General features: G+C 37.2%; 1 protein-coding gene and 1 non-coding gene across 2 annotated transcripts; both read right to left on the bottom strand.

Moving 5' to 3' along the window:
* Nucleotides 1-1,374: 1,374 nt before the first annotated feature.
* Nucleotides 1,375-1,461, bottom strand: TRNAY-GUA (transfer RNA tyrosine (anticodon GUA)). Its single transcript is given in 2 exon segments — nt 1,375-1,410; nt 1,425-1,461. It is a non-coding gene; the product is annotated as a tRNA-Tyr (tRNA).
* Nucleotides 1,462-1,528: 67 nt separating this feature from the next.
* Nucleotides 1,529-10,160, bottom strand: LOC4346881 (polyamine oxidase). The gene is made up of 10 exons (NM_001422741.1): nt 9,999-10,160; nt 6,934-7,183; nt 4,127-4,273; nt 3,310-3,565; nt 3,069-3,212; nt 2,802-2,951; nt 2,467-2,724; nt 2,276-2,357; nt 2,045-2,133; nt 1,529-1,954 (listed from the first exon to the last, which is right to left on the bottom strand). Exons 1-9 carry the CDS (start codon nt 10,120-10,122, stop codon nt 2,054-2,056), a joined length of 1,491 nt encoding a protein of 496 aa, NP_001409670.1. The 5' UTR covers nt 10,123-10,160; the 3' UTR covers nt 1,529-1,954; nt 2,045-2,053.
* Between the last annotated feature and the right edge of the window lie 232 nt (nt 10,161-10,392).

Raw genomic sequence — 10,392 nt, forward strand, 5'->3', positions numbered from 1 at the left:
CCGTGGGCATAATTTTACTTAAAATCAAAACGATTTTGCTAAACATCATACGACAGTTTTTTTTCCCTAGAAATCACTCGAATTTGCTTCCATTGGATCACGCATAATTTAATTTAACGGCTGCGATGCGTCTCCTACCATACACGCTATACAGACCGCCTAGTAGTATTTCTATCGAGCACACAACAAACACTATAAACAAATAAGGAATATGAACGGATGCAACCATATAAGTTAGTTTGGTTTGATAATTTGATGTTCTATTTTTCATGGCGACTTCGTGGTTATGTTTTTTTCTCGATCCTTTGATATATCTACAAATGTAAATTCAATTGATATGACATGTAAGTGTATTATAATATTAATAAAAATATTGGGTAAGTAAATATGTATTTATTATTTTCTTTAAAATATAAAATTACAATTCTATATAACTAAAATTGCATTTATAAATTCAGTTGATATGACATGTAAGTACACTATAATTTTGATAAAAATAATATGTAAGTAAATATATATTTTTATTTTTTTTCGTAGTTCGTTGGATGTAAATCTTAATGTAGGAAAACTCTGAGTGATTTTATCACTTGATAAATGGATAGGCAAAAAAAGAAAAAAAGGGATAAAAGGCTTTGTGGGAGGCATGGGCCGGCTGCGGACCGTGGGCCTGGAACAGGTTGCAGGCGTCAAAAGAGGCATTCTGAAAGGCCAGCAGGCCCAAGAGCCCGTTCTTTCCGATCGATCGAGGAAGCCAACAGACAGCGCCGCCGCAGTCCGCACGACGCTCGAGCAGATTGGCCTCCGGCGACCGGAGAACCGCGAGATGAAACAAGCCCTGCAAGAGAAGCGGTGCCCTGCCTGCAGGGAGCACCCCATGGTTTGTTCTTGTATCTAACTTAGTACTCCCTCCAAATATTTAGTCCCTTCATCTCTAAATATTTGACGCCGTTGACTTTTTTTAATTATGTTTGACTATTCGTCTTATTTATAAACATTTATAAAATATATAAAACTATATGTATATATAAAAGTATATTTAACAATGAATCAAATGATAGGAACATAATTAATAATTACTTAAACTTTTTTAATAAGACGAGCGGTCAAACATGTTTAAAAAAAGTAAATTTAGGGATGGAGGGATTAATTATTTTCCACATGTATGTGGCTTTTCTTTATTACAGTATATATATTTTTTTGGCAAAATTCTATGGTTTCAATGTTTATATGCTGACGTTAAATGTTGTGTATTAGTCCAACCGAGCACGAGCTGCTTGGAGTTTGCATTTTGAATGCCTGTAAACTTGGTCGAAAAACAAGTTCTAAAAGAACGAAAAAGAGTTTGCATTTTGAATGCCTGAAAAACAAAAATTGTCCGACCTGCCGGATTCGAACCAGCGACCTAAGGATTTCTCTGCATCAAACTACAGTCCTCCGCTCTACCAACTGAGCTAAGGTCGGATTTAGTGTTAGCCACACAAGTTTTATATATATACACTGCTATATTGAGTTTTGTTTTTTTTTTTTTGACATTGAGTTCTGGTTAGATATTCAGCAAAGTCATAATCGAAGCTATAGATATTGCTTGTTTTTAGAGAAAAATATCGGTTTTCTGATTCATATAAGTAGAAAATGAAATGGCTAATCCGAAGAGATTGCTCTCCGTTTCATCCTTCTCCATTGGTCCATCGGAATCCCAAGCGTGAATTGGTGAATGAACGGAGTATCTTGTAGTCATCAGAAATTACAGATTTACAAATCTACGCAAGATTTTATTCATTTCGAAACAATAGCACATATATACATCAGCTGAACTGCTGAAATATATATTCAGCAACAAGAAATAGCATAAGTAAACAATTAGTGTAAACACTTTTTCCTCAAATTGCTTTACACCTCGATGAACAAATTGTGGAATCTCACATTTCTCATCCCATCATGAAAATGCTTGCGCCTAGAAATACAAATCAACACGCAGGATTAATTAACTGAAGATATAGCTTGGAATGTTCTCACAGCCAATTGACAAGGTAGTTTGACTTGCCTCCACAAACTAGCCGTGCTTGCCCCCGACATTATATTTGCACATCTTCTTCTGTGCACAGTTGATCAGAATCTCTGCAGAGTCAATACCTGACAAAAACAAGCAAAGGCACAACGCACACTTGAGCACAAATGTTAGCATTACAAATCTCGTCGATCCCTACCCTAGGGTAGTTCTCTTTTAGAACAATAAAAATGGTTTAAATGTCCGGCCTATCTGACATATGGATACCTGCAAGATAAGCTCCATGGACATAGCCATTGTAGCGCTCGCTCGTGTGCTCACCGGTGAAGTACACTCTCCCAACCGGCGCCTTGTGCACAGAAACAGCAAAAAATACACACAACCAAAATTAATCTCAAATCCAAACCGCATCAATTTGTGAATTGTGATTAGCATTTGGTTGGAGTAGTAGTTCGTACCCTGAGCTGGTCATACTCGTAGCGACTGACGCCGATGGGCCAGTTGGAGAAGCTGCCCCGGAAGAACCTGTCGGACCACCATCTCGGGACGAGGATGTCGGTGGCGTCGGGGACATCCTCGTCAGGGAACATGCACCTCACAACCTCCATGATCTCTGCCTTGGTCTGGCTGTCCGGCTGCTGCTCGATCCGCCTCGACTCCTCGTCGGTCACCGTCACCAGGAGCACATTGGCATCCGGGTATTGCTTCTCAAACTCCTGAAGAATGTTCAGATCATCGCAATGTACTACAATTCGATGTGAGTGGATTGTATATATTGCTGCATATTTTGTACCTGCCAGACTCCGTAGTAGCCTCTCCTGGTGCTCGCGTAGAGGAAGAACTCCCTCCCTGCCCCTTCGGGCCAGAATTTCTTGGGGAACTTGACGAATATCTTGGTGTACACGGCCATGTCGAATTGGTAGATCGCAAGAATCTTCCAAGACTGATGGAAACATGCAAGAAACGTAAAGTAAATTTGACTGCTCGATATGCACATCTTAATTTATATTTGGAAGAGGATATGTTGAACATGCAAGGACATTTGGACATAGAAACTGACAGGCAGCTGTGGCTTGAACTGTATGAGATCGCTCTGCAGGACTCCCAAGCTCGCAGAAACCATGACATAGTCTGCCTGGTACGTCGAGTTGTCCTCCGTCTTCACGGTGACGCCGGTCGAGGAGTAGGAGATCTCACGCACCACCTGCATCGATCATATATACCACCATGATGATCGCGTGCTTAATCAGTTCATCTTTTCTGACAGAAAAGATCATGGCATCAGAAGTGATATGATCAACCTTGTTGAGCTTCAGGCGGGCGTCGGCGATGTTGCCGGACTTGTCGGCGTTGAGGTACTGGCCGGCGAGGTGGTGGACGACGGACTCGTAGCCACGTTGGTCGGCGACGAAGTAGGTGTCGTCTCCGAAGTCGGTGAAGGTGGGGAGGGGAACGGTGTTCTGCAGGCTGGTCACGCGCGGCGGCTCGGCGAACTCGTAGTCGTAGGTGAAGTAGTCCACCGCCATGTCCACCGGCGACGACGGGCCGTTGGGTAGGCTGCCAATTGCATGCATTTGCACGCACCCGAAACAGCAGAAAGTAAATTCACAGCTTGTAGTGCTATGTTGTACTGCTTGTCAGGCCAGTTATTCAGGCCAGCTAGCTTGTACTGGATTTTGGATTTTTCATTTGCGCGTTTTCTAAGCTTCTAAATGGATATTTTGTGTAAAGTTTTCTATATACTGTTTTGCTGAACCAACTTTTTAAATTTGTAAGTAGTAGTTAATTAATTAATTTGTGTATATACCCTCAAATAGCTATCACAAAATCAACTTGTTCATTGATCTATCAAAATTCCAACTATAAATCTTGAAGGAGGCCTTAGTGTCTTTTTGGGCCTAGTTGATAGTCCTACATCTTTCGAGGCCCAATATACGATTAGTTCAGTCCTTACACAAATTTCAAACGATTTTCTATATCTATCTATACTCTTACAGTAAGACAAATCAATTCGAATAACTTTTTGTCGCAAAAAAAATCAAATAACTTTTGAAGTGTTCTTTTATGTGCTTAACGTTTTTTTTTTCAAGTAAAGACTTGAGGGGCAGAGGCACGTACTGATCGTTGAGCCGTTGCATTGAAAGGATTGACATGTCGTCCCGGCCGCTTGGGTGCAGTGTGGCGGAGAGATTCTCCCCACTCTTGTCCACTTCATCTGCCCGATCCATTCTCTTCTGCACGTATGCTTCGTCACAGAGGCCTCCGCTGAAGTTATACAACATCAGGCAACATGCATATATGTATGGTAGCATATATATATTGGAGGAAAAAAATATACATGATACTAATTAATTAAGTTTCCATTATTTTTTTTAAAAAAATAATTAAGTTCGGTGTAGAATCTACTCATGTCACAAACATTTATCGGTTTGAACAAATATAAGTTCCTGGACCCAGGTAGAAACTTGCAGTATCCATATGCGTTAATTTGTCGAGAATTTATACGTTTGTTTTTTCCGAAAGATCAAAATTTCAATTTATATTATGTTTGTTATGTTGACATTATGTATTTGTTCCAATAAACGATGAGGGCATTACTTCATCGGATACGCACGTAACTTCACACGTTCTAATGATAATTTCAAGTCCAAGTTCAGTTCAGCCTCCGGAGATAGTACTTACTTCAAACGGACGTAGCGTCTCCATGCCAACTCCGATTTAGGTGATCCTGGACTTGATGGAAAGATTATCTCGCTATCTTTCAAACGCATCCGGTCTCATCCAAATTCATTCCGAGTCAACAAGAATCTTTAAAACAAGACATGGCTAGTCCCATCTCAAAAGTGTCTCCCTCCACCTCCATGAATTAGCACTTAACTCTAGATCCATTTTCCTCTATAAATGTATATGTATACCCTCTAGAACAATTGTGTTTTGGTTTAGTTGGATTTTGCCAAGTGCCATTCACCTTGTCTATAGTCCTCGCTCGATTAATTAGTCGGCGACAATAGATTCAGAGCCCCTAATAGTTGGTGTGTTGATTTATCGGATCGATTAGATATATCACTTTAATCACAACTATTAATTTGTGCTTAATTACCTATTCGCAATATTTAGATTGCATCTTATATCTTGTTCTTGCAATGTTCTCTCGTTTGCATTGTAAAGATCATCAACCGTGTGTCACGGTTGGTATGACATTGTTTGTGGTGTAGCGATTGCACAACGTCATGTCCTTGTTCTGGTTGGTAGCCATATCGCAAATGTCGCACTCGATCAAACCGAGAGTTATCCCCTCACCAGAAGATTGGACCACGAAAGAGAACGTCATCCATAAAATTGAATCCCCACTAAATATTTTTAATGCCAATTTTCTCTTCTGATGAGAAGTAACGTTACCATAACTATTTCTAACCTTTCGATCACTTATGCATGGTGCAAATTGTCCATCTTTTCTCATAAAGCCATGTGCACATGTAAACATTACCTATGGCCAATTTGATACAACTTGTATGCTATTGCGATTGGTTTCCCATAAGCATGATGGGGCCGGGCACTGTTATCTTGTTGGCCACTTGCCTACGAACGTACAACTGTGAGGTGGCATTCAGCGTGAAATAAATAGAAGGTTGATCATTAGAACAATCTTAACCCAAAAACTATTACTAGTTTTCATATATACCATGTTATATCGACAATGTACGCAGAAACTATATACCCAATATAGACGATTTATTTAAAATAAACTCTCATCAAATCATCTCCCTTCTCTTTCTTTTTATCCTTATTTTTGTTCCTTTAAAGCTAGTGTCTTGTATAAGAAATAATAGTTTCTTCATATTTTTCCCTTTGAGTGTTGGGATTGCCCTTAAGTGGTTTAGAAGGTTTAGTATTTATCTACTCCCTTCGTCCTAATTTTTTTTTATTTCTAGCTACTAATTTTAAGACCTTATTCTGAAGTGCTAATTCAACTTAGCTATTTCTCATTTTCCGTTAGTATGTTTTTAAATTGCTAAACGATGTCTTACCTACAAAATTTCTTTTATATACAAGCTATTAAAAATCAAAAAGTTTTTAATAATTAATACAATTAATTATATGCTAATCACATTTCTCATGTGCGGCTAATTAGCCGTTTGATGTATCTGCTTAGAACGGGTTCTAAGACAAAGGTAGTATTTATAAGTTTACCCTCTCATGTTTACCTATCTATCTTCCAATGAGAACCCATACTATCTATAGTTTACTACTAAGGAACTCCTCGCACAAAAGAAATAAAAAAACTCAAGAAATGGGGAACTGATAGCTAGTGGCCGGGAAAGAGAAAAAGTTTGACCAACAATACCTAGTTTTCTTCCAAGTACTATTCCATGTTTACACGGTAGATAGTTTCAAGGTAAAACCAAAAGTTGGGAGAAAAGTCACTTATATATATCTCTTGATCTATATTTGAATGTTTTGTGCTTGAACATTGTGTATGAATGTTTTAATTACCTGAAAATTGTGTGAAATTTCTCCAATATTTATATGAATGTTTTAATCTAAAAAAAAGCTTTGCATTTTGAAATTTTTGATCTCTTGTTGAAATTTCATCAACTTTTTCAAATTAAGTATAATTATTCCATTTCGTGGGCCGCACAAAGTATCCAATTATTAGTTACTCTTGTTGATAAGTGAATGGTGCATGAATACTAAATGATACAGTTCTGAGTGCTGTGCTGTGCATGCAATAATTAACCAACAGTGGTGACGGTTTGGAATTGACAACTGATGATGAGTGTGTTAATTATTGTACTATGATTCGCACACATCAACATATGCAATTAAAACATGTCATTAGAGAAATATGTCTGATTAATCACGTGTCAAGTTGTTAGCTGCTCCAATTTATCCACCAACTTGTGGTTGTGTGAAAATGTACGTACTCCTTGTAGACGTTCTGGGCAAGGCTGTCAAAGTCGGAGCGGAAGCTTCTGAGCTTGAGGGTGGAGTTGACGATGGGCCAAATGGGGTTCTTCTTTTCGCCATTGACGCCCTCCACCCAGTTGGCACCGATCTCCACATTGACGCCGGCGAAACTCTGCTTGTGCATCCGCCCGCCAATGCGGTCTGTCGCCTCTAAGATCAATACGTCTGCTATCCCAGCCTCCCATATCCGCTTCCCCGCTGAGATACCTGCACAGCAATATAGATGTAAATCAATGTACATGCGGTTCTCAGCTTGTGGAGACCGAGATTTTAACTCATGATATGTACTACTCCTATATATGGTATCTACCACCGGACCAATTTATCTCTAATGTGTGAACCATAATTTGTACTATGGGTCCGTATAAACTAACATGTAACATACATCATAATTAAAAACATAGCATTGTGGCTAACATAGTAATAATATTGGAGTTACTACTGTAGAATCCCTAATAGATATCAGCTCATAAGTGTTGGTTCGTTTAAAACCAACACCTATGCACCTTTAAGCAGCTATAGGAAAAGCTGGCATTAATTCTATAAGTACCGATTTTGAAAAAACGAATGACACATATAATATATCATAGGCGTTAATTAATTAAAAAGCTGACAAGTATAATGTCCACTCCCCCCTCCCCTTCCTCCCTCCAACGATTTGGTCCGGTGGTGTCTAAGGTGTGGTCGTGTCATTGTGTGTGCACATGCGTGCTCATGCACAGGGGGACTCCTCGTTCAACGCTCGGAACCCTGGTGGATGAGCACCTATTGAAGTTCCACAGGGACTGCACGCCCGGGGCCCACCGCCTATCTTTCCCCGCTGTCGACGAGTTGCTAGGACACTTCAAGCACTTCTACAAGGAGCTTTGTCGCCCTTTGCTACCAGGTCGGTGATCCCTTGCGCCTCCACAACCCTTTTTTCCAAAGATTATAGGTGTCGGGTCTGTCTATAGAATTGACACCTATAATCTCTATAAGTGTTGATTTTATAACTGGCACCTATGCGAACGGGCAAAGGCGCCTCCAAATTAATGCTGGTTGGGAATCCGACACCTACGAGGGATTTTCATCCGGCAACTGTTATACTCTCTCTGTCGTAAAATAAGACAACCTAGAATGCGACATATCCTAATACAACAAATCTTAATATATAGGATACAATAAATCTGAACATATAGGATGCGTTATACCCTACTACGAGGTTGGTTTATTTTTGGATGGAGGGAGTAGGGAATACTACGAGTGATGGTAGATACCACTGTAAAAGTAACTAGCATGGTGGCCCGCGCAGATTGCGCGGCTAGCATCATTATATTTTCTCTCATATAATAGCATATATGTTTTCTCATTATATTATTAAAATATATTACAATGACAACATAATTTTAAATTTTACAATAACTTTACGAAACTACTAATGTGTAATATTCATATTGTATTTTATATACATGTTAGTTATTAATTATTTTTGATATCAAATTTTAGTTATTTATAAATTATATATATTCCTATATGGACTCTAGACTCGTCTTTTAATATTTATTTTTTTAATTCTGAATTTTTATTATTTCTAATTGTATTTCTATGTGGACTCTAAACTCATCTTTCAATATTCTTTAATTTTTAATTTCAAATTTCAGTTACTTCTAAATTGTATTCCTATATTGACTTTAAAATCTTCTTCCCATGTTTTTCTTAATTTCGAATTTTAGTTATTTGTAAATTGTATTTTTATACGGACTCTAAACTCTACTTTTAATTTTATCATGTTTATTCCGAATTTTAGTTAGTTTCAAATTCCTATATGGACTCTATAATCTACTTCTAATATTCCTTATTTTTTAATTCCAATTTTCTTTTTTTTCTTAATTGTATTTCTATATGGACTCTATACTCTACTTCTAATATTCCTTATTTTTAATTCCGAATTTCTATTATTTACTAATTGTATTTATATATGAACTCTATACTCTACTTCTAATATTCCTTATTTTTAATTCTAAATTTCTGTTATTTCCTAATTATATTTCTATATGGACTCTAGTCTCCTCTTCTAATATTAATTATTTTTTAATTCCGAATTTCAACTATTTCTAAATTGTATTTATATATGGAGTCTAGTCTCCTCTTCTAATGTTCCTTATTTTTTAATTCCGAATTTCAGCTATTTCTAAATTGTATTTCTATATAGACTCTGCTTTTTTCTTTTTCTCCAATTAATGTGACAATTTCTAGATCATGAGAGCGAACATGGAGGCTCCTTTTTATTCTGAATTTTAGTTAGTTTTAAATTCCTATGGACTCTATATTCTACTTCTAATATTCCTTTTTTTTAATTCCGAATTTCTATTTTTTTTAATTGTATTTCTATATGGACTCTATACTCTACTTCTAATATTCCCCATTTTTAATTCCGAATTTCTATTATTTCCTAATTGTATTTCTATATGGACTCTATACTCTACTTCTAATATTCCTTATTTTTTAATTTCGAATTTCAGTTATTTCCTAATTGTATTTCTATATGGACTATAGTCTCCTCTTTTAATATTCCTTATTTTTTAATTCCGAATTTCAGCTATTTCCTAATTGTATTTCTATATGGACTCTAGTCTCCTCTTCTAATAATCCTTATTTTTAATTTCGAATTTTAGCTATTTTCTAATTGTATTTCTATAAGTACTCTATACTCTATTTCTAATATTCCTTATTTTTAATTCCGACTTTCAGTTATTTCCTAATTGTATTTCTATATGGAGTCTAGTCTCCTCTTCTAATATTCCTTATTTTTTAATTCCGAATTTCAACTATTTCTAAATTGTATTTCTATATGGACTCTAGTCTCCTCTTCTAATATTCCTTATTTTTTAATTCCGAATTTCAGCTATTTCTAAATGTATTTCTATATGGACTCTGCCTTTTCTTTTTCTCCGATTAATGTAAAAATTTTTAGGCCATCAGAGCGAACGTGAAGGCTCTTTTTTCTAGTGCTATAATAATATAATAGATAGATTGTACGTACCGGATATGCCAGCGCCAACAATGATGACCCTTGGCCGGCCGGTGCCAGCGACGAGGGACGGAAGAAGCTGTGCTATGGATAGCGCTAAGACAAGAAAAATGGCCATCGTCGTGGGCTTCGTCATACTGTCTTTCAAGTACTCTCGATCTCCCTTCTTGGCACGAGAATGAACTTGTACCTACATATATATATAGTTTCCGAAAGAGGTTGTTGTGTGTACATTGTATTGTTAATTTGGAGGAAAATAAACGTGACACATATATAGATCGAGTCGTACACGCATGTTTTAAGGTTGTAAGACGAACAAATTGACCGACCAGCGAAACAAATTGATCGTCGCCTTCCATTTCAACGCGTAGCCATTGAGAATTCGTATTTGCTATAATTGTGTCGA

This window comes from Oryza sativa, chromosome 9 (assembly GCF_034140825.1).
Source record: "Oryza sativa Japonica Group chromosome 9, ASM3414082v1".
Taxonomy (NCBI): Eukaryota; Viridiplantae; Streptophyta; class Magnoliopsida; order Poales; family Poaceae; genus Oryza; species Oryza sativa.